The 24,869-nt window shown below is 55.4% G+C and overlaps 1 protein-coding gene across 5 annotated transcripts in view; it reads left to right on the forward strand.

Annotated features, from left to right (window-relative positions):
* LOC122363855 (PH and SEC7 domain-containing protein-like) overlaps positions 1-24,869 on the forward strand; it is a 56,660-nt gene that overhangs the window by 24,979 nt on the left and 6,812 nt on the right. For all 5 annotated transcript variants that reach the window (XR_006253432.1, XM_043333648.1, XM_043333649.1 and 2 more), the window contains exons 5-11: positions 4,304-4,497; positions 6,770-6,962; positions 7,514-7,677; positions 15,444-15,570; positions 17,511-17,612; positions 18,575-18,719; positions 20,698-20,844. Coding sequence is in view for 4 of the 5 variants with exons in the window: in XM_043333648.1 (XP_043189583.1) it covers positions 4,304-4,497; positions 6,770-6,962; positions 7,514-7,677; positions 15,444-15,570; positions 17,511-17,612; positions 18,575-18,719; positions 20,698-20,844 (1,072 nt within the window). In the remaining variant the exon portion in view is untranslated. The remainder of the gene's footprint in view (positions 1-4,303; positions 4,498-6,769; positions 6,963-7,513; positions 7,678-15,443; positions 15,571-17,510; positions 17,613-18,574; positions 18,720-20,697; positions 20,845-24,869) is intronic.

Genomic DNA, 24,869 nt, shown 5'->3' on the forward strand with positions numbered 1-24,869 from the left:
TGGTAACAGTGTGTGTTCTCCCTCTGTCCTCAGTAACAGTGACGGGTGGTAACAGTGTGTTCTCCCTCTGTCCTCATTAACAGTGAGGACTTGTAACAGTGTGTGTTCTCCCTCTATCCTCAGTCACAGTGTGTGTTCTCCCTCTGTCCTCAGTAACAGTGACGGGTGGTAACAGTGTGTGTTCTCCCTCTGTCCTCAGTAACAGTGAGGACTTGTAACAGTGTGTGTTTTCCCTCTGTCCTCAGCAACAATGAGGACTTGTAACAGTGTGTGCTCTCCCTCTGTCCTCAGTAACAGTGACGGGTTGGAACAGTGTGTGTTCTCCCTCTGTCCATAGTAACAGTGACGGGTTGGAACAGTGTGTGTTCTCCCTCTGACCTCAGTAACAGTGACGGGTTGGAACAGTGTGTGTTCTCCCTCTGTCCTCAGTAACAGTGACGGGTTGGAACTGTGTGTGTTCTCCCTCTGTCCTCAGTAACAGCGACGGGTTGGAACAGTGTGTGTACTCCCTCTGTCCTCAGTAACAGTGACGGGTTGTAACAGTGTGTGTTCTCCCTCTGTCCATAGTAACAGTGGCGGGTTGTAACAGTGTTTGTTCTCCCTCTGTCCTCAGTAACAGTGACGGGTGGTAACAGTTTGTGTTCTCCCTCTGTCCTCAGTAACAGTGACGGGTGGTAACAGTGTGTGTTCTCCCTCTGTCCTCAGTAACAGTGAGGACTTGTAACAGTGTGTTCTCCCTCTATCCTCAGTCACAGTGTGTGTTCTTCCTCTGTCCTCAGTAACAGTGACGGGTGGTAACAGTGTGTGTTCTCCCTCTGTCCTCAGTAACAGTGAGGACTTGTAACAGTGTGTGTTCTCCCTCTATCCTCAGTCACAGTGTGTGTTCTCCCTCTGTCCTCAATAACAGTGACGGGTGGTAACAGTGTGTGTTCTCCCTCTGTCCTCAGTAACAGTGACGGGTGGTAACAGTGTGTGTTCTCCCTCTTTCCTCAGTAACAGTGAGGACTTGTAACAGTGTGTGTTCTCCCTCTGTCCTCAGTAACAGTGACGGGTTGTAACATTGTGTGTTCTCCCTCTGTCCTCAGTAACAGTGAGGACTTGTAACAGTGTGTGTTCTCCCTCTGTCCTCAGTCACAGTGAAGGGTTGTAACAGTGTGTGTTCTCCCTCTGTCCTCAATAACAGTGACGGGTGGTAACAGTGTGTGTTCTCCCTCTGTCCTCAGTAACAGTGACGGGTGGTAACAGTGTGTGTTCTCCCTCTTTCCTCAGTAACAGTGAGGACTTGTAACAGTGTGTGTTCTCCCTCTGTCCTCAGTAACAGTGACGGGTTGTAACAGTGTGTTTTCTCCCTCTGTCCTCAGTAACAGTGAGGACTTGTAACAGTGTGTGTTCTTCCTCTGTCCTCAGTAACAGTGACGGGTTGTAACAGTGTGTGTTCTCCCTCTGTCCTCAGTAACAGTGAGGACTTGTAACAGTGTGTGTTCTCCCTCTGTCCTCAGTAACAGTGACGGGTTGTAACAGTGTGTGTTCTCCCTCTGTCCTCAGTAACAGTGACGGGTGGTAACAGTGTGTGTTCTCCCTCTGTCCTCAGTAACAGTGAGGACTTGTAACAGTGTGTGCTCTCCCTCTGTCCTCAGTAACAGTGACGGGTTGTAACAGTGTGTGTTCTCCCTCTGTCCTCAGTAACAGTGATGGGTTGTAACAGTGTGTGTTCTCCCTCTGTCCTCAGTAACAGTGACGGGTGGTAACAGTGTGTGTTCTCCCTCTGTCCTCAGTAACGGTGAATGGTTGTTTGTAACAGTGTGTGTTCTCCCCTTGTCCTCAGTAACAGTGACGGGTGGTAACAGTGTGTGTTCACCCTCTGTCCTCAGTAACAGTGAGGACTTGTAACAGTGTGTGTTCTCCCTCTCTTCAGTAACAGTGAATGGTTGTAACAGTGTGTGCTCTCCCTCTGTCCTCAGTAACAGTGACGGGTTGGAACAGTGTGTGTTGTCCCTCTGTCCTCAGTAACAGTGAGGACTGGTAACAGTGTGTGTTCTCCCTCTGTCCTCAGTAACAGTGACGGGTGGTAACAGTGTGTGTTCTCCCTCTGTCCTCAGTAACAGCGACGGGTTGTAACAGTGTGTGTTCTCCCTCTGTCCTCAGTAACAGTGAAGGGTTGTAACAGTGTGTGTTCTCCCTCTGTCCTCAGTAACAGTGAGGACTTGTAACAGTGTGTGTTCTCCCTCTGTCCTCAGTAACAGTGAGGACTTGTAACAGTGTGTGTTCTCCCTCTATCCTTAGTCACAGTGTGTGTTCTCCCTCTGTCCTCAATAACAGTGACGGGTGGTAACAGTGTGTGTTCTCCATCTGTCCTCAGTAACAGTGACGGGTGGTAACAGTGTGTGTTCTCCCTCTGTCCTCAGTAACAGTGAGGACTTGTAACAGTGTGTGTTCTCCCTCTGTCCTCAGTAACAGTGACGGGTTGTAACAGTGTGTGTTCTCCCTCTGTCCTCAGTAACAGTGAGGACTTGTAACAGTGTGTGTTCTCCCTCTGTCCTCAGTCACAGTGAAGGGTTGTAACAGTGTGTGTTCTCCCTCTGTCCTCAATAACAGTGACGGGTTGTAACAGTGTGTGTTCTCCCTCTGTCCTCAGTAACAGTGACGGGTGGTAACAGTGTGTGTTCTCCCTCTTTCCTCAGTAACAGTGAGGACTTGTAACTGTGTGTGTTCTCCCTCTGTCCTCAGTAACAGTGACGGGTTGTAACAGTGTGTGTTCTCCCTCTGTCCTCAGTAACAGTGAGGACTTGTAACAGTGTGTGTTCTCCCTCTGTCCTCAGTCACAGTGAAGGGTGGTAACAGTTTGTGTTCTCCCTCTGTCCTCAGTAACAGCGACGGGTGGTAACAGTGTGTGTTCTCCCTCTGTCCTCAGTAACAGTGAGGACTTGTAACAGTGTGTGTTCTCCCTCTATCCTCAGTCACAGTGTGTGTTTTCCCTCTGTCCTCAGTAACAGTGACGGGTGGTAACAGTGTGTGTTCTCCCTCTGTCCTCAGTAACAGCGACGGGTTGGAACAGTGTGTGTTCTCCCTCTGTCCTCAGTAACAGTGAGGACTTGTAACAATGTGTGTTCTCCCTCTGTCCTCAGTAACAGTGACGGGTTGTAACAGTGTGTGTTCTCCCTCTGTCCTCAGTAACAGTGAGGACTTGTAACAGTGTGTGTTCTCCCTCTGTCCTCAGTAACAGTGACGGATTGTAACAGTGTGTGTTCTCCCTCTGTCCTCAGTAACAGTGACGGGTGGTAACAGTGTGTGTTCTCCCTCTGTCCTCAGTAACAGTGAGGACTTGTAACAGTGTGTGCTCTCCCTCTGTCCTCAGTAACAGTGACGGGTTGTAACAGTGTGTGTTCTCCCTCTGTCCTCAGTAACAGTAATGGGTTGTAACAGTGTGTGTTCTCCCTCTGTCCTCAGTAACAGTGACGGGTGGTAACAGTGTGTGTTCTCCCTCTGTCCTCAGTAACGGTGAATGGTTGTTTGTAACAGTGTGTGTTCTCCCTCTGTCCTCAGTAACAGTGACGGGTGGTAACAGTGTGTGTTCACCCTCTGTCCTCAGTAACAGTGAGGACTTGTAACAGTGTGTGTTCTCCCTCTGTCTTCAGTAACAGTGAATGGTTGTAACAGTGTGTGCTCTCCCTCTGTCCTCAGTAACAGTGACGGGTTGGAACAGTGTGTGTTGTCCCTCTGTCCTCAGTAACAGTGAGGACTGGTAACAGTGTGTGTTCTCCCTCTGTCCTCAGTAACAGTGACGGGTGGTAACAGTGTGTGTTCTCCCTCTGTCCTCAGTAACAGCGACGGGTTGTAACAGTGTGTGTTCTCCCTCTGTCCTCAGTAACAGTGAAGGGTTGTAACAGTGTGTGTTCTCCCTCTGTCCTCAGTAACAGTGAGGACTTGTAACAGTGTGTGTTCTCCCTCTGTCCTCAGTAACAGCGACGGGTTGGAACAGTGTGTGTTCTCCCTCTGTCCTCAGTAACAGTGAGGACATGTAACAGTGTGTGTTCTCCCTCTGTCCTCAGTAACAGTGACGGGTTGTAACAGTGTGTGTTCTCCCTCTGTCCTCAGTAACAGTGAGGACTTGTAACAGTGTGTGTTCTCCCTCTGTCCTCAGTAACAGTGACGGGTTGTAACAGTGTGTGTTCTCCCTCTGTCCTCAGTGACAGTGACGGGTTGTAACATTGTGTGTTCTCCCTCTGTCCTCAGTAATAGTGACGGGTTCAGCCGGGCGGTCTCCATCCACTGACCCCCGTCTGTCCCCCCCCCCTCCCCCCAGTAACGAGTTCAGCCGGGCGGTGGCCGAGGAGTACGTCAAACACTTTGACTTCAGCGGCTGCTCGCTGGACGCGGCTCTCAGCCAGTTCCTGGAGCGGTTCTCGCTGACCGGGGAGACCCAGGAGCGCGAGCGGGTGCTGGTGCACTTCAGCCGCCGCTACATGGACGGCAACCCGGCCGCCTTCAACTCCGTCGGTGGGTCTGAGCTATACGCCACTCTCCGTCCTCTGTCCTCAGCGCCACTCCGTCCTCAGCGCCACTCCGTCCTCCGTCCTCAGCGCCACTCCGTCCTCCGTCCTCAGCGCCACTCCGTTCCTCCGCCCTCAGCGCCACTCCGTCCTCAGCGCCACTCCGTCCTCAGCGCCACTCCGTCCTCCGTCCTCAGCGCCACTCCGTCCTCCGCCCTCAGCGCCACTCCGCCCTCCGTCCTCTGTCCTCAGCTGCTCAGCGCCACTCCTTCCTCCGTCCTCCGTCCTCGGCTGCTCAGCGCCACTCCTTCCTCAGCGCTACTCCACCCTCCGTCCTCCGTCCTCGGCGCCACTTTGTCCTCCGTCCTCCGTCCTCAGCGCCACTCCTTCCTCCGTCCTCAGCGCCACTCCGTCCTCCGTCCTCCGTCCTCAGCGCTACTCCGTCCTCCGTCCTCAGCGCCACTCGGTCCTCAGCGCCACTCCGTCCTCCGTCCTCTGTCCTCAGCGCCACTCCGTCCTCAACTCCTTACACAACTCTGTCCTTAACTCCTTCCACAACTCCGCCATCCACTCCTCCATAAATCAACCTCAGATCTGCCCTTGAATTGCCCTCAACTCTGTCCTCAGCTCACTCCTTAGTGATTCTACAACTCCGCCCTTAACCCACCCTCATCTCTTCGCTTATTTCATCCTCAAGTCCTCCCTTAACTCCTCCCTCAACTCCTCCCTCAACTCCTCCCTCAACTCCTCCCTAAACTCCTCCCTCAACTCCTCCCTAAACTCCTCCATCAACTCATCCCTCAACTCCTCCCTAAACTCCTCCCTCACCTATGTCGGTGGGCCATGAGGCATGACGCGCGGTATTGGGTAGAAAATAGCAATGATGCTAAGTTATCATACACGAAGCTTTTGGTATAAAAACAAACCCCAATACATCGGTCAGTGTTCTCAGGGATGGACGTACGAAATGAAGAGAATTCTGAACAGTTTGATATAACTTAATAAATTTTACGACATGATGCTGGCAAATATATACCGGGTGTCCACGTCAAAAGTGTACCCAGACTTTTCTCCGTATTTTATCTTAAAAACATCACACTCACAAACAATTGCCCTCGTTTGAGAGCCAAGGCAATGGCAAAACATTTGCTATGCTTTTCAACTGTGTTAGGCACTCTGATGACCAGCGCGTGCCGTCTACAGCAACTGCTCTATATGAGCCGCTTTGCTTCGGGCCACCGCCGGCAGACGGACCGTGGCATGTGAAATCCCACAATGCCCCGTGCACTGGGGATCCCATTGCCTAGAAAAAGTTCAGACCATGCCTCTGCACAGCAAGAAAGTATCGGTTTGGCAATGAGGCATGGAGGGGGCATTATCGGCCCCTTCTTTTTCGAAGACGAGGCAAACACAACACCGTAACGCTAGAACGCTACGCCTCGGAGGCACTGGAACCATTCTGGCGAGAGCTGAAGCGGAGACGCGGGATCCGTCGCCATGAAGAATGGTTTCAACAAGACGGAGCGCCGCCTCACACCGCCAAACGGTCCCTGGAATTCCTGGAGGAGCACTTCCCTGACCGCCACATCAGCTTGAAAAGCGCGGTGGAATGGGCTCCCCACTCGCCCGACCTCAGCCCTCTAGATTTCTTCTTGTGGGGCTTTCTCAAGGACTTGTGCATAGGGTGGCAATCCAGGGTCGACCCAGAAGCTAAAAGACGTCATCATCGACGAGATCCGTCGCCTTCCTTCCCACATGGTCGACAAGGCGATCACCCACCTCCAGACGGTCCATCTGCCGGCGGTGGCCCGACGCAAAGCGGCTCATATAGAGCAGTTACTCTAGACTCACGCGCTGGTCAGCAGAGTGCCGAGCACAGTTGAAAAGCATAGCAAATGTTTTGCCATTGCCTTGGCTCTCAAACGAGGGCAATTGTTCGTGAGTGTGATGTTTTTAAGATAAAATATGGAGAAAAGTCTGGGTACACTTTTGACGTGGACACCCTGCACATTGAAAGCCTCAACGAAATAACGAACTTTGTGAAGAAAGTCCTTTTTAAGCTTTTCTTTATTCCGAACTTAACAATATGCCTTTAAGCCTAAGTAGATGATATGCTTAATGATCTGTCAGCGGTCCAGCAGAGCAAAGCCGTATATTGGATCGACTCTGTGACCTGTCTGCCTCAGCTCTTGTCTGCTATCTGGACCTGCTCTCCATCAGCCGTTAGCCGCCACTGAGTTACCCCCCCCCCCCCCCCCCCGCCGCCCCTCCCACGGCAGACGCGTGCCACACCCTGACCTGCGCGCTGATGCTGCTCAACACCGACCTGCACGTGCAGCACGTGCCGCGCAAAATGACCTGCGCAGAGTTCGTCGACAACCTGTCGGAGCTGAACGACGGCCGGGACTTCCCCGAGGAGACGCTGCGGCGGCTGTACCAGGCCATCCGGGCGCGGCCCATACACTACGCCGCGTGAGTTAATACCCTACACAATACCCTACACAGCACCCTACACAACAACCTACCAGGCCATCCGGGCGCGGCCCATACACTACGCCGCGTGAGTCAATACCCTACACAGCACCCTGCATAATACCCTACACGACACCCTACATAACGCCTGCACAACACCCTACACGTCAACCTACCAGGCCATCCGGGCGCGGCCCATACACTACGCCGCGTGAGTCAATACCCTACACAATACCCTACACGACACCCTACATAACGCCTGCACAACACCCTACACGTCAACCTACCAGGCCATCCTGGCGCGACCCATACACTACGCCGCGTGAGTAGGTACTGCATTGAAGCATGAGACACGTTACATAGTTACTTTTCAAATTCACTATGCGAGGCCGGCATGCAATGTATGATAATAAGATATGAACTGAGCATTGTGCATTGTGTTTCTCACTAAAAGTGATTCATTTTTAAGACTGCTTGCGATGCCCCAGCGCTGCTGAGGGTGCACACTGCTGTTCCACCACTGATCGTGTGCACTATGCTGTCTCCCACAGCGATGACGAGTACGAGGAGATGGAGGCGGCTCCGGCGACCGGCCTGTCACCTGGCGGCGGCGTGACGAACCCGTTCCTGGCGGCGCCTGATCCCGATAAGGCCACAGAGTACAAGCGCGGCTACATGATGCGGAAGTGCTGTCTGGACGCCGGCGGGAAGCGCAGTGAGTACTGGACTGGCCCCCGGTTCATAACAGGAATTACTTACGGTGAATCAGGATCAGAATCAGTGTATTCAACGGCATCCTCAACGTAGACGAGGCTTTTCATGAGTCGCGTCAAAGGTAAAGATAAAAGGTGAGCAAAAGACAAAAGAATATGATGAATAAAACATTCATACAGTGACAAGATGAACACCCGCACAGCTAGCTACACATCATCCATTCATGTGTCACTGAGTGCGGAGCTCAGTGCGCGCTTGAAACCGGCCATAGTCACAGCTCCCCTCACGGCACTCGGTCAGTTGTTATATTTTCGTGCACCTACGTTGGAGATGCTCCGCCAGATTTGGCGTATTCGGTGCCAATTCCGTTTCCTAACGCTGGAGGCCGGAGTACCTAAGTCACGCCATCGAAATTACGGAGCATCATTTACGGCAAATGCTGGATTCTGGACCACTTGATGCCATTTGCGTTTCAAGAAGCGACGTAATTAACGGCAAATATTTACGAGGCCCTGGTCAGGAAACTGAGTCAGTACTTACCAGGCAGCGCAGTGAGTGCCGGTCAGACGGCGCAGTGGAGTGGGTGCCGGTCAGACGGAGGGGCGGGTGCCGGTCAGACGGCGGGATGGGTGCCGGTCAGACGGAGGGGCGGGTGCCGGTCAGACGGCGGGATGAGTGCCGGTCAGACGGAGGGGCGGGTGCCGGTCAGACGGAGGGGTGGGTGCTGGTCAGACGGCGGGGCGGGTGCCGGTCAGACGGCGGGGTGGGTGCCGGTCAGACGGAGGGGCGGGTGCTGGTCAGACGGCGGGGTGGGTGCCGGTCAGACGGAGGGGCGGGTGCCGGTCAGACGGAGGGGCGGGTGCCGGTCAGACGGCGGGATGAGTGCCGGTCAGACGGAGGGGCGGGTGCCGGTCAGACGGAGGGGTGGGTGCTGGTCAGACGGCGGGGCGGGTGCCGGTCAGACGGCGGGGTGGGTGCCGGTCAGACGGAGGGGCGGGTGCTGGTCAGACGGCGGGGTGGGTGCTGGTCAGACGGCGGGGCGGGTGCCGGTGGGTGCCGGTCAGACGGAGGGGTGAGTGCCGGTCAGACGGAGGGGCGGGTGCCGGTCAGACACCTTGTTGCTGTGACTGGGGACGGGGGTGTAGTGTATCGGGTCCGAGGCACGGCCTGGGCTCCCCGGTTGCACGAGGCTGCCGTGCCCCGCTCGGCGCCGGCCGGAGTTGCCAGTCAAGGAGATACGGCCGGCCGTGCCGCAGTGTCAGTGTGTCGCCCTGCTGTCAGTGTGTCGCCCCGCAGTGTCAGTGTGTCGCCCTGCTGTCAGTGTGTCGCCCCGCAGTGTCAGTGTGTCGCCCTGCTGTCAGTGTGTCGCCCCGCAGTGTCAGTGTGCCGCCCTGCTGTCAGTGTGTCGCCCCGCAGTGTCAGTGTGTCGCCCTGCTGTCAGTGTGTCGCCCCGCAGTGTCAGTGTGTCGCCCTGCTGTCAGTGTGCCGCCCTGCTGTCAGTGTGTCGCCCTGCTGTCAGTGTACCGCCCTGCTGTCAGTGTGTCGCCCTGCTGTCAGTGTGTCGCCCTGCTCGGCGCCGGCCAGAGCCGCCAGTCGAGGAGGTCCAATGTAATCGACCATCAAATGCTGCGACTGAAGATGTCCCATCACCTTCCACGGTGCCTTGTCACGTGGATTCACCACTTCCTCCGAGACCGACGCGCCTGCGCGGAGGTCAATGGGTCACGGAGCCGGAACCGCCCATTCCGAGCTGGCCTGCCGCAGGGGTCCGTCCTCGCACCGACCCTGTTCACGCTGTGGTCGGCGGACCTCGTGGCGGCGCTGAAGCGGATCCCGGGCACCTCTGTCTTCCTGTACGCCGATGACACCGCAACACTGTGTTCCGGCGGTACGATAGCGGGAGCCAGGGACCGGGCTCAACAAGCGGCGGATGCCATCGCGAAATGGGCCCGCGACTGGAAGATGCGGCTGGCAGGAAGCAAAACGCAAGTTTTAGCCCTGTCGCAGCACTACGTCGACGCCCGGGACCTGTACATTCACGTAGACGGGGCACGAGTGGACGCTGGGAGACACCTTCACCTTCTCGGCGTAACCCTGGACCGGCAACTTCACATGTGCGAGCACTGCGCGCGCGTCCGGAAGAAGACCAAGCCGAGGATCGCACAGCTCCGTAAGATGACCGGGCGTTCCTGGGGTCTGCGGGAGCCACAGCTGCGAGTAGTAGCCAACGGCTACATCCGCGGTGCCCTGTAATACGCGGCGGCTGCATGGCTCCCTGCAGCGTCCGAGTCCCACGTAGAGCTACTGGAGAGGGAGATGCGCGCGGCAGCCCGCGTTATCACCGGGTGCCCCGTGAGCACGCCGAAGGATCCGCTCCTCGCGGAAGCCGGTCTGGTTCCCGTGAGAGCACGCCGGGACCTGCTCGCTGCCAGACTGAGCTGTCTGGCAGCCTCACAAAGAAGCGGCGACCCACTGCGCGCGGTGGCCGAAGCAACGGCCCCACGGCGGCTCCGCACCACCACCGACTGGCGCGACACGGGGCGCGCGCCCTGGTGAGCGCGGGCGTGCGAGATGTACCTGTGGAGGAGCGCCTGCACGTCACCATCCCGCCGTGGATCGATGACACCAGGGTCCAGTTCAGACTTGACATCGGCAACCACATCAGCCGCACAGCACCACCCGACGTCCGGCGGGAGAGAGCGGAGGAGCATCTGGCCACCCTCCCAGACGACGCCGTATGGGTGTGGAGCGACGGCTCGGCGGAGGGAGGTGTCTCAGCCGGAGGGAGTGGAGCGCTGATAATCCTCCCCTCAGGCGAGGAACACGAGCTCCGAACCCCTGCAGGCAAGATATGCAGCAGCACCCGCGCCGAACTGGTGGCGATCCGCGGGGCACTGGAGATGCTGCTGCGGCTGGAGGGCGGCCTGGCGGAGAGCCCGGTCGCGTATTCGCCAACTGTATTACACGAATCGGCCCATCAACTAGCGACATCTCTAGTGTGACGTCATAGCCATCCGCCGCGACAATGCATGCATTGAGGCTAGATTTGAGTTGAGACTATTTTTGCATTGTATATGGCTATCAGACATAAATGTGTCGCCGTAGCCGAGTGGTTAGAGTCTCGGTGTGATGGACGACAGGTCGGTGGATCGATTCTTGCTTCAGCGGTTCTTTCCTCTTAAAAAGAAGTCGGTCGTAGACGCGCATTTTTGGCCCCTACGTTCGCACGCCAATATCGTACGCCCAATAAATCTCTGACAAGTGTTCATCTGATTAAGGAATAAGTTGCAAAAGAACTGCAGTTGCAGTATATACCTGAACTATCAATTTTGTTACGGCACTGTCGATATTCGTCAAAGTCGGAAGAGCTATTATGAAACACACTCGAATGACAACGGATTCCTGTATTATTTCATCGATCAGATAAGACATGTATAGAGATAAATTGATGACAGCCCGCCGTGAGCATGCAACTTAACAACCAGTCCCAAGTTATCTTCATAAACGTCTAATATAAATCTTTTGACTTTAACTAGATTCCAAGTAAGAGGACTTAGGTATCCCCCTGGCGGCTGAAATGTAAAAGTTATAGTTAGGGCATAGCTCCTATAGATGACGCTCTGACGGCTGGAAACTGATTATCTCGTCCCGTGATTACGCTAACAGCTATGCCGAACCTTTTTTTGTGCATGGTGATTCTTACACGAAAAGCTATCTAATAGCCTGCTTACCAGCGTGCGATTTTTACTTTTCATCTTAGGTTTCGCTACTTTTAGGTACTTTACCTTGCCAAGTGCCCACCTACTTTCAAAAGGTCAGCGCCGCCCCTGTCAATGCTGCGTGCTATCACCCATTGGCAGTGAGAAATATTGATCAATGAATGGCCATCGCCCAGCACCATTTGTCTTTCCATTGGCTACGTTCGCATAGTATGCACTATGCATTAGTGATGTCAATCACAGAAAATCAGAACACCGCTACCAAACCAAATACAAACAAAGACCATTGGAAAATACCGAAACCGAACCAATCGGTTGGACTGCAAATATCTATCTTATGCAACATATTCATAAGAAGAATGCCTACGTCTGATTTCTTAGGTGCACGCCGTTACAAATGTATAAAAAACTCACAATGACAGATGACACGAAAATCGAAGTCGCCGAGTGGATTCGAACCACCTACCTCTGAATCACCAGTCCGTTACTCTAACCACTTCGCCACGGCGATAATGTACCCCATGTAGCTTAAATGTCAATAACTTAAAACCTATCTTCAATAGACGCTACCAGGGCGAGGACCGAAAGTATGACGCCACGCTGACGTCACTCAGGAGGCAAGCTATTGGTTGGCCGATTCGTGTAATACAATTGGCGAATACGCAGCCCGGTCATCGTCTGCGCCGACTCGCAGGCGGCGCTCGCCACACTGGCGAGTGGGGCTGGGAGCCAGGCGACAGCACTCGGCGCCGCCGTATGGCGACTGCTCCTGGCGCTCACGGACGGAGGACGCGGAGTCTTCATGCAGTGGATCCCAGCGCACTGCGGAATACCCGGCAACGAGAGAGCGGACGTGCTGGCTAAAGAGGCATCCAGCCTGTCGCAAGACGTCGTCCCAACGGACGTCCGCTCGATGGTGAAGGCAGTCGGCCGCTCCGCCACCAAGGCATGGCGTCGCAGCTGGCCAGACAGCTTCTTCAAAACTATCATGGGAGACCGGATGCCGATGCCGGTGCTCCTGGAGTCTCGCGACGAGGCGGTCAACGTCCACCAGCTGCGGGCGGGACACTGGAGGAGCCGCTCGCAGAGCTACCTTCACAGAATCGGACGCCACCCCGAGCGCGACTGCCCACAGTGCAGTGATTTGGCCTGCCCGGCGGCGCGCTGCCTGGTGTGTCGCGAGGGCCCGGACACGCCGGAGCACGTGCTGCTGAGGTGCCCGTGCTTGGCTAGCGCGAGGCTCCGCCTACTCGGCAATATCAAACTGGACCCTACGCAGCTTCGGGACGGCGGGGCCGTGGCGGCCTTGAGCCGCGGCTACCTCAGTCACCAAGAGCCGTTGGGCTACGGTCGGCCGTGAGCCGACCCGGGGACAACAACAACAACAGGAGGTCCGGCCGGCCGTGCCGCAGTGTCAGTGTGCCGCCCTGCTGTCAGTGTGTCGCCCCGCAGTGTCAGTGTGTCGCCCTGCTGTCAGTGTGTCGCCCTGCTGTCAGTGTGTCGCCCCGCAGTGTCAGTGTGCCGCCCTGCTGTCAGTGTGCTGCCCTGCTATCAGTGTGTCGCCCTGCTGTCAGTGTGTCGCCCTGTTGTCAGTGTGTCGCCCTGCTGTCAGTGTGTCGCCCCGCAGTGTCAGTGTGCCGCCCTGCTATCAGTGTGTCGCCCTGCTGTCAGTGTGTCGCCCCGCAGGGTCAGTGTGCCGCCCTGCTGTCAGTGTGCTGCCCTGCTATCAGTGTGTCGCCCTGCTGTCAGTGTGCCGCCCTGCTGTCAGTGTGTCGCCCTGCTGTCAGTGTGTCGCCCTGCTGTCAGTGTGTCGCCCTGTTGTCAGTATGTCGCCCTGTTGTCAGTGTGTCGCCCTGCTGTCAGGTCCGGCCGTCCGTGCCGCAGTGTCAGTAGGCTGTCTGAGAGCAATAATCCCCGAGCTCCCCGGCGCCGTACACTGCAGTCCTGTGTACCGTTGTCTGGGGCCCAATCTTATAAAATGCCTTACTATTCTATTCACGGCATTTGATAACATTTACAGTGATGCCTGTGCTGACAAAGGGTTATTAGAGTCAACGAAATGAATCTTTAGACCGTCAACATACGATTGACTGAAATGCGTGAAAACCATTTTGCATTTGATAGCCGTTTTCTGCAGCTGAACTTCAGCCAGTGCTGCCAGTATCCATTCCACGCCGTTTATAAGATTGAGCCCTGGTCCGCTGATCATGGGCGACAGAACCGACTGTTAGAAAACAAACCGTACTCAGTGCTTACCACCCAGCGCAGTCTGTGAGTGCTCACTGGGCAGGCCCACCACACAGCGCGGTCTGTGAGTGCTCACTGGGCAGGCCCACCACACAGCGCAGTCTGTGAGTGCTCACTAGGCAGGCCCACCACACAGCGCAGTCTGTGAGTGCTCACTAGGCAGGCCCACCACCCAGCGCAGTCTGTGAGTGCTCACTAGGCACTAGGCAGGCCCACCACACAGCGCAGTCTGTGAGTGCTCACTAGGCAGGCCCACCACCCAGCGCAGTCTGTGAGTGCTCACTGGGCAGGCCCACCACCCAGCGCAGTCTGTGAGTGCTTACTGGGCAGGCCCACCACACAGCGCGGTCTGTGAGTGCTCACTGGGCAGGCCCACCACACAGCGCAGTCTGTGAGTGCTCACTGGGCAGGCCCACCACACAGCGCAGTCTGTGAGTGCTCACTGGGCAGGCCCACCACACAGCGCAGTCTGTGAGTGCTCACTGGGCAGGCCCACCACACAGCGCAGTCTGTGAGTGCTCACTGGGCAGGCCCACCACCCAGCGCAGTCTGTGAGTGCTCACTAGGCAGGCCCACCACACAGCGCAGTCAGTGAGTGCTCACTAGGCAGGCCCACCACCCAGCGCAGTCTATCAGTGCTCACTAGGCAGGCCCACCACACAGCGCAGTCAGTGAGTGCTCACTAGGCAGGCCCACCACACAGCGCAGTCTGTGAGTGCTCACTAGGCAGGCCCACCACACAGCGCAGTCTGTGAGTGCTCACTGGGCAGGCCCACCACACAGCGCAGTCTGTCAGTGCTCACTGGGCAGGCCCAGCACCCAGCGCAGTCTGTGAGTGCTCACTGGGCAGGCCCACCACACAGCGCAGTCTGTGAGTGCTCACTGGGCAGGCCCACCACCCAGCGCAGTCTCACTGGGCAGGCCCACCATCCAGCGCAGTATGTGAGTGCTCACTGGGCAGGCCCACCACACAGCGCAGTCTGTGAGTGCTCACTGGGCAGGCCCACCACCCAGCGCAGTCTCACTGGGCAGGCCCACCATCCAGCGCAGTCTGTGAGTGCTCACTGGGCAGGCCCAGCACACAGCGCAGTCTGTAGTGCTCACTAGGCAGGCCCAGCACACAGCGCAGTCTGTGAGTGCTCACTGGGCAGGCCCACCACCCAGCGCAGTCTATCAGTGCTCACTAGGCAGGCCCACCACCCAGCGCAGTCTGTCAGTGCTCACTAGGCAGTGCAGCGGGCCGGGTACTCGTCAGCCCATCACAGCTGAGCTGAGGGACGGTACACAGCAGCAGTGGACTGAGGGACAGGCTGGGCTGAGGGACACAGCAGTGGACTGAGGGACGGTACATAGCAGCAGTGGACTGAGGGACGGGCTGGGCTGAGGGACACAACAGTGGACTGAGGGACGGTACACAGCTGAGCTGAGGGACGGTACACAGCAGCAGTGGACTGAGGGACGGCCTGGGCTGAGGGACACAGCAGTGGACTGAGGGACGGCCTGGGCTCAGGGACACAGCAGTGGACTGAGGGACGGCCTGGGCTGAGGGACGGGCTGAGCTGAGGGACGGTACACAGCAGTGGACTGAGGGACGGCCCGGGCTGAGGGACACAGCAGAGCTGAGGGACGGGGGCGCGGCGGGCGTTAGTCGGTTGCAGCAATGTCTGCGCTGTTCCGGTGTACCTGTCTGTGCACTGTCTCCGCTCGGGTCCCGCTGTGTCCGAGTGTCCGACTCTCCCCTTCCCCACTCCCTCAGCTGCGCCGTGCCGTCGGTGACCGACCCGCCTCCGTTCTGTTTCAGCGGCGCTGGGCCGGCGCTCGTGGCAGATGTTCCACTGCACGCTCCGCGACCTGGTGCTGTACCTGCACAAAGACGAGAGCGGCTCGCGGCGGGCGGCTGCCTTCGAGCACCTGCACAACGCCATCAGGTCAGTGTCCCCCCCCCCCCCCCCACACACACACACTGTACAGAGCTACCTCCCCACGGTATCTCGGCTCTTGCTGCAGTGCCGTTCACCAATAGCACAGGCCACATGGGAACACATGCTTTAGTGTATCATTGTTTTTATTTCATGGCTTCTCTGTGGACATTGCATCTGAGCTCGCCCTCGATGCTGCTGGTATAGCGTTTGTTGTATGTATTTATGTAGAGCGTTACGCCGATTGACGTGCTGTGTTGTTCCCCTTGGGCCCCCTGACGGCGTGCTGGGCTCTGTGCAGCCGCGCTCTGTCCCACCAGGCACCTCGGCTAGCGTCGAGGGCCCCCTGACGGCGTGCTGGGCTCTGTGTAGCCGCGCTCTGTCCCACCAGGCACCTCGGCTAGCGTCGAGGGCCCCCTGACGGCGTCAGCTGGGCTCTGTGTAGCCGCGCTCTGTCCCACCAGGCACCTCGGCTAGCGTCGAGGGCCCCCTGACGGCGTGCTGGGCTCTGTGTAGCCGCGCTCCGTCCCACCAGGCACCTCGGCTAGGGCTCTGTCGGCACCTCGGCTAGGGCTCTGTCGGCACCTCGGCTAGCGTCGAAGCCGTTGCTGCTCTTATAATCACGTACAATGACAATGTAACGAGTATTTGGCCCACTTTTTCAGCAAGTTTGGCGTTTGAGGCGGATATGGATATGCAGCGATGCGTTCGGTTCCGGCTGTGGTTGTGGTTGTTGCCGAGCACCCCGTTCACCTCGACCTTGACCCGTCGGTCTCTGAGCCACTGCCACACCCAACTCACCATGCAGGCGTGGAGGCCCCGCTCCAGCAACCGCAGTCTGAGGTGGTCAACTTTGTCGTAAGCCCTCGCAAAGTCGAAAGCGAGGAGAACATACTTCTGCGCTGTGGCGCCGTCCTAATGGTTCTGGTGTCTCAGTGGGGGAGCTGCGGGGCAGTAATCGCCACGCCATGTGCGGATCGCCCACTATCGTAAATACAAATACAAATACAAATACACCTGTCTTGTACAGCCCTCTGCAAACTGCGTTGTAGGTTTTTTTCGATAAAACCGAGAATAACGCGGAGACTACGCTATCGGTTACTCGGAAATCGTAACAGCAAGACGCATGAGAACCCGCACCTTAGATTGACATTATCATCGTATTCATTTTCCATTCAGTTTGGCAACAAAACCCAAAAGTTTATATTTGCCCCCAAAACAAACTTTTGCATTTTATTGCCACACAAGGCGTATACTTTGCTTAGTGATAGACCCAATCGAAGGAGTTGAGCATGGCTCATCTATTTGCAGTGAGTTCCGACCGACTGATAACATAACCTTTGAGTTATTATCGGTTTTGTATAAAAACAGAATACCTACCAGGCAGTCTGCTGAGGGCTGTACCTCCTGCACGAGGCGGCCGATGCTGTCCTCCACAGAGCGGTGAGCTCTGAAGCCCACCTGCTCCGGCGGCACCATGCCCCTGCTCTCGCTGAGGTAGGTGAGCCCGGCCAGCATCAGTCGCTCCGCCAGCTTCCCGACGTGGCTCGTCAGGGCTATGGGACGGTAGCTGCTGAGGAGCCTCTTTCCGGCCTTGGGGATGGGATCATGGGAATCCGTGATTATTTTATCCGATCCGATAATCCGATCCGTGATTGTTTTCACCGATGTTTCTTGTTCTTGGTTTCCAAAATATACTGAAGTGAAGTGAAGTGAAGGAATCACTGTCGCCGCACGCCATTCTCTTGGAACTTCTGCTGTCGCCTACAAGCTGAAGCGTAACAGGGCGTAACAGGGCGCCACGCGCAGCAGGGCCAAGGTGCCCTCGGATACGGCTCGCCAAATGTCGCTAGCTCCAGACTGACTGTCCCGGCCGCTCGGCGGCCGTGTGTTTCAGGGTGCACCACGCGCTGGCCTCCAAGTGTTCACACGGCGGCCGTGTGTTTCAGGGTGCACCACGCGCTGGCCTCCAAGGCTGAGGACTACGTGAAGAAGCAGCACGTGTTTAAACTGCAGACGGCTGATCAGGCCGAGTATCTGCTCCAGACCAGGTCAGTATCTGCTCCAGACCAGGTCAGTATCTGCGGCAGACCAGGTCAGTATCTGCTGCACATCAGGTCAGTATCTGCTGCAGATCAGATCAGTATATGTGTTGGTATCTGTGTCAGTATCTGCGACGGAGCAGGTCAGTATCTGTAAATATCTGTCAATATCTGCTGGAGACCAGGTCAGTACCTGTCTGCGGTATCTGCGGGGCTGTTGTGTATCACATCTGTGCCGCCGCCCGGTCTCTGTCAGTAGGGTCAGCTGTCTGACGCCGGTCCCTCCCCAGCGGTGACGTGCGGTACCCCCTGATGGTCAGCTCTCTATACTGACCCCCTGTCCCTCTGTGTCCCCCTATGTACAGTGACGCTGTACCGGACCCCCGTCCTGTCTGCCCCCCCCCCCCTGTGTACAGTGACGCTGTACTGACCCCTGTCCTCTGTGTCCCCCCTGTGTACAGTGACGCCGTACTGACCCCCGTCCTCTCTGTCCCTCCTATGTACAGCCCACCGCTAAAGTAATGTAGGGTTTTACCAATCTCAACGGTTGGCTTTGACTGGCGATTGTTTAATGCGGAGTGATCGAAAAGAAGATGTCAATAGCTAAAGTTGCAGCTGCAAGGGAGACGATACATATAAGCTACATTCAAAGTTTCATTGTAGTCTGGCTAATCGTTCCTAAGCTTCAGAAGCAGAACATACCCATGACTGAAACCCCACATTACTTCTGCTGTGGACTGTACAGTGACGCTGTACTGACCCCCGTCCTCTCTGTCCCTCCTATGTACAGTGACGCTGTACTGACCCCCGTCCCCCTGTGTCGGGTGTCCCCCCTGTGTGCAGTGACGCTGTACTGACCCCTGTCCACCTGTGTCCCCCCTGTGTGCAGTGACGCTGTACTGACCCCCGTCCCCCCTTTGTACAGTGACGCTGTACTGACCCCCGTCCCCCTGTGTCCCCCCTGTGTACAGTGACGCCAAGGAGCTGCAGTCGTGGGTGGACACGGTGAATTTCGTGGCGGCCAGTCTCTCCTCGCCGCCTCTGCCGGGCGCCGTGGGCAGTCAGAGACGCTTCCAGCGACCGCTGCTGCCGTCCGGAGTCACCTCCCGCAGCCTGGTAATGTTAACCAGAGCAGACTGGTAATGTCACACACCACAGACTGGTAATGTCACACACCACAGACTGGTAATATCACCCACCACATACTGGTAATATCACCCACCGACTGGTCACCGACTGGTAATGTAACACACTGTAGACTCGTAATGTTAAACACTGCAGCCTGGTAATGTCACCCACCGCAGATTGGTAGTGTCATATACCAACCGCTTAACACTCCGCAGCCTGGTAATGTCACTCACCGACTGTTATGTCACACACCGCAGACTGGTAATTCCACACACCAAACTGATAATGTTACACACCAACTGGTAATGTCACACACTGTCGACTCGAAATGTCTCATTCCACAGACTGGTAACGTCACACACCGCAGCCTGGTAATATAATCCACGGACTGGTAATATCACACACCGACTGGTAATGTCACACACTGCAGACCCGTAATGTCACACACTGCAGACCCGTAATGTCACTCACCGCAAACTGGTAATGGCACCCACCGCAGGCTTGTAGTGTTACACACCGACTACTAATGTCACACTCCGCGACCTGGTAGTGTCACGCACCAGCAGGTAATGACACACACCGCAGACTGGTAATGCCATGCATTATCTGGTAATATCAGACACTGCAGCCTGGCAATTTTACAGCTTGGTATTATAACGACCTTGCAATATTACAAGATGCCCAGTGTATCATTGCTTAGTGATATTACAGCCCGATAATCACAGACTGGTATTGTGTCACCGCCTGCTGATATGACTGGGGCTGATGTGTGGCAGTATGGCAGCCCGGTACCCGCCGGTCGTCTCACACTGACGGGACAGTGCCACGGCCCCGCCGTCCGTCCGTACACGTACGGCCGGCCTGTGACACCCCGGCGCGGCCCGTAGTACAGCACGATCAGCCCGTACAGTGCCACGGCCCGCCGTCCGTCCGTACACGTACGGCCGGCCTGTGACACCCCGGCGCGGCCCGTAGTACAGCACGATCAGCCCGTACAGTGCCACGGCCCGCCGTCCGTCCGTACACGTACGGCCGGCCTGTGACACCCCGGCGCGGCCCGTAGTACAGCACGATCAGCCCGTACCGTGCCACGGCCCGCCGTCCGTCCGTACACGTACGGCCGGCCTGTGACACCCCGGCGCGGCCCGTAGTACAGCACGATCAGCCCGTACAGTGCCACGGCCCGCCGTCCGTCCGTACACGTACGGCCGGCCTGTGACACCCCGGCGCGGCCCGTAGTACAGCACGATCAGCCCGTACAGTGCCACGGCCCGCCGTCCGTCCGTACACGTACGGCCGGCCTGTGACACCCCGGCGCGGCCCGTAGTACAGCACGATCAGCCCGTACAGTGCCACGGCCCGCCGTCCGTCCGTACACGTACGGCCGGCCTGTGACACCCCGGCGCGGCCCGTAGTACAGCACGATCAGCCCGTACAGTGCCACGGCCCGCCGTCCGTCCGTACACGTACGGCCGGCCTGTGACACCCCGGCGCGGCCCGTAGTACAGCACGATCAGCCCGTACAGTGCCACGGCCCGCCGTCCGTCCGTACACGTACGGCCGGCCTGTGACACCCCGGCGCGGCCCGTACAGCGCGACCGGCGACTGGGAGGACCGTCTGACACGAACTGTCTGACACGGGCCGACTGACACGGACTGACTGACACGGACCGTCTGACACGGACCGTCTGACACGGACTGTCTGACACGGACTGTCTGACACGGACTGTCTGACACGGACTGTCTGACACGGGCCGGCTGACACGGGCCGGCTGACACGGGCCGGCTGACACGGGCCGGCTGACACGGGCTGTCTGACACGGGTCGGCTGACACCGGCCGTCTGACACGGGCCGGCTGACACGGACTGTCTGACACGTACTGTCTGACACGGACTGTCTGACACGGGCCGTCTGACACGGACTGTCTGACACGGGCCGTCTGACACGGACCGTGTCCCGTTCCAGCACGACCAGCTGCTGGGCCACGAGGACCGGCTGGCGGAGATCGAGTCCGAGCTGTCGGAGCTGGACGCCGCCACCGACCCGGAGGGCAGGCCCAGCCACCACCAGCGGCAGTACCAGCGGCACAAGGCCGCCTTCCTGCAGACAGAGGTCAGTCAGGGGTCGCACAGACACGGTCAGTGCGGTCATACAGAGGTCAGCGGGTCATACAGAGGTCAGTGGGTCATACAGAGGTCAGCGGGTCATACAGAGGTCAGCGGGTCATACAGAGCTCAGTGGGTCGTACAGTAGGTCTATTAAAAAAGTCCCCAGCACCAGTGGGCGCTGCCTTCGCTGAGCCGAACCCCCGTCTGCCCGTCCCATATCGCGCCGGGCTCAGGTCAGGTAGGGTCAGCGGGACCGCTCGGTCCGGCCCGCGGGCGGTGGACGGGCGGCCGGTAACGCTTTCCACCAGCCAGCTGTAGAATCCAACAAACGGGACGGCCACCGCTCAGCGCAGCGAAACCGGTGTTAAAGAATGGCAGTAGATGTTCATGGCCACAATGATTATGAGACAGTCATTGTTAGCCCGTGCCCTACAGGAATGCCTTGACTCTCACGCCCTGTTGGAGGGGAAATGGGGATTGCGCATCATTCTTATAACTCAGCTTTGGGCATTTAAGTGGTTTTCGAAGTAGCGTCAAAAGTAGCAAAAAGAAGAAAAAAATACTTCAGCCAATTTTGGATCGGGTCATAACCAGAGGTCATGTCACTAGAGGTCATCGATGGTATAATTTGCTTAGACAGGGTGCGTTGCGCGCACCGGTGCATTGGGTTTCCAATTTCCATGGAAACATCAACAGACTCGAAAGCTCGCAACAGGGGCGCGGGAACTACTTTCCGACTGGGGGCACACCATAATAGAGATCAACCTAGGGTCCCCTCAAATCTAGTTTTCTCACCATTTTAGGCCACTTATTTTTCATCCCTCGGCTTTTTCAACAAAAAAAGAAAACATTTGCAAAAAGTGTGATATTCCGTCTCAAAGCTGTGGGGGCACCGCCCCTACGGCCCCACAGTTGGGGGGGGGGGGGGCAAGCTGCCCCCACTGCCCCCCCCCCGGCTCCCGCGCCTATGGCTCGCAACGCTAGCGTGGAGCCGAATTCATATCAACCGCCGCAACAATGCAGCAGCGCAGCGCAGCGTGCTGCAGCGCGGGGCCGTGAAACAACGCCCAGGGCTATCCATGTGTCAGGGCAATCCAACCCACGTGATGGGCTCGGCCCCAGCGGAGCATGAGGTCCAGGACTCCCGCCCACGCCCCCTGTCTCCCCCTAATTCCTATCATCCTTCCACTCTGAAATCGACCGAAAGAGCCCAACCTAACACAACAATCAGCTTGTTTACCGCTATGTCTGAAATCTGAATAATATTGTCAGATTTAATTAGGGTCAACAGCTTAGCATGTAAATAACAACAACTGCCACCATCGGTATTATGAGAAAACCAATTGCTTTTCCACAAACAATTAAAAGTTGTTAGCTTAAAACTTGCATGAAATTAATTTTACCAGCCTCGTGTTCCTCTTATCAAAACGCTTCGAATGAATCAAAAGTTGATCTTTAAAGGTCATTTGAAAAATTTGGCCTACCTATGTTCAAAGACATGACCTGACCAGAAATGGTCATAATGCATAGCAGGATATTAGATCCGTATCGTGGAACTTTACAAACACTTCAGATGATTTCATAACTTAAGCATGTCTATCAAAAATAATTATTACATGGCTCATATGTAAGCTGGGTGTGTGAACATGCTTGCGAGTATGTTGAACGCAATTGATAATGTTCTGTTGGCCACAATTTCTATATTTAATTTATCCTCCCGAATTTCAAATTTTTGTTAATGACACCTTGATGGTGTCGAGGAAAAAAACGCTTAGGAGATTTAACAGCCTGAGATACATTCAGTATAAGGAAGGTTCAAGGGTGCTAGATTCCTTCCGTCCTCGCTATCCTCAGGAAGACCAATCCGCATCGCCCCTAGTCTTCATGCTTCCATCTCTGGACTGGAGGTCACCCCACCAGCCAACCTGTAGTTGATGTCGGATCCATTCCAGGACACATAATCCTCTTCGGGTGACCGTTTGGGAGACGGCTGGACCGTCCCGACAGGGCAATCGTCCCACGGGAACAGTCTCGCTTCCGCAGATCACTGTCGCTGGCTCGCACAACCCAATTACTACACCACAGCATAGTTATGTCATAGCTCTGCAAGGGCCTTTTCAGACCGAAAAAGATAGCCCCCAACAAAACAAACAATTTTCTCATTCAGTATTGTATCTCATCAAGCGCCACATGTTTTCAGAGTGTTTATTATGCGTTCCGTCCAAAAAAGTGCAGTTCAATTTTCTCCCATTGACTTGAGGTTGAGCGATCTCAAAATTGACCCGGCCTTTCTGTCAACAATGTCAAACTTGCAAAGTAAACGTTTCAAATACATATACTGTTGCCCATTAAAATCGCTGAAAGTTCTGAAGCGATCGGTTAGTCGGTGTATTCAGCTATGATGAGCACAGGAACTTTCCTTGAGGTAAGGTCACTTGACGTAACCTGATGTTATGACCTTGAATTGAAAGACTTGGGCGGGAAAAAATGGGTCATTTGAAATCTTAAAATGCTTGATTTTAACAATAATTGCAAACACATCCCGGCCAAATAGTGAGTGAGAAGGGAGCGATTCCCCGATCCCATGTTTAGCTTATATAATTGAGCTAGCTGCTAGAGCCTCGCGGAAAAAAAAAACGAGCGCTTCCGTCGTTACGTGACGCAGCGACTGGCACCCCATTTTAAAATATCGGTGACCTCTTAGGGCAGGTCAAGGGCCCCAATGCATTTGATCGGTTCTTGGTAAATAACTAAGCGCATTATCGTCATTTCGATACAATTGTGTTTTCTGTTCTCAGACGCGTCGATTTATATGCTTTTTTGTTTAGGTGAAGCAATTTAGGATGTTTACCTCAGGTCAGTGTCATGTTAGGGCAACGCAGGTCGCGAAGCTGTTGAAAGGAGGACATGTTGCATAACATTTGATTCGGCAAGTCTTGCGTCCATTGATGGCCGTCCCGACTGGCTAGCTCATTTTGATCGGGAGTTATTGACGACGCACTCCTATGACCCTAGTGACGTCATAAATGACGTCACGCAAGGTGAACAATGCAAAAGTGAAGCATTAGACCTTGCCAAGAATGTATGAAGTCACGATTTCATGTGCTTGAGGTATAGTTTCAGATCATTTCCGACGCCAAATTAGAGTTTCCATAATTCCCCATTATGCTTATACGACACTAAGTGCATTGCGGATTGCATCATTTTATAATTCAACCGTGCAGAGGTTTACCGTCATAGTTATAGACGTCATAGTTAAGACGTCATAGTTAAGTGACCTGACCTGAAAACGTGGTTGATGTCAAGTGATCCGGCTTGAATGAAATGTAAGGCATGTGAAATGTCAGCCTTCTATCATCAGTGTGCTTTGAGCTACCGCAAAAAAATGCATGGTGGCGGCATCCACCCCTTCTTCTCGGCCGGCGAGGGTTAAACCTCGCTTCGAATTATTGCAGATAATGATGTGACCGAAAACAAAGCATTATTCTGTGTCTAGAACGGCCGCTGACTTGTTGGACAAGATCCCCAATCTTAACCCGCGCCCCACTGGGGGGGGGGGGCTATTTATAGCCCCCCCCCCTCCCGTTTTTCTGCAATAACTTCCAAACCGCTTGACGGATCGACGCCACACTTTCAGTACCTTCGGCTGCATCAATTTGACACCTTGTGTCAAAATTTGAACTTCGTACCTACCATAGGTCGGCCGGAAATGGCGTCAGAGTGACGTCATGTTCGTCCGATTTCGACGCAAAACATTGAACCACGGCAATCGCTCCCAAGAGCTCAGTTTTTAAGCTAGATCCAATTTCTTTGCATGAAAGGACTCAGAATTGACCGCGCTATCAAACTGCTATCTCGGATTTTCAAAATTTTGAAAATTTCGAAAATTGTATATAATAATATTCAAAATTTATATTTTTATATTTTTTTTCAAAAAGTTTTTGACTTTTCGAAAAAAAACCAGAATATATGTGACAGAATGCATGATTATGACTAACTCTAGCAAGTTTTAGCTAAATATCTTCAAAA

Source organism: Amphibalanus amphitrite, unplaced genomic scaffold (genome assembly GCF_019059575.1).
Source record: "Amphibalanus amphitrite isolate SeventyFive unplaced genomic scaffold, NRLGWU_Aamphi_draft 000643F_arrow, whole genome shotgun sequence".
Taxonomy (NCBI): domain Eukaryota; kingdom Metazoa; phylum Arthropoda; class Thecostraca; order Balanomorpha; family Balanidae; genus Amphibalanus; species Amphibalanus amphitrite.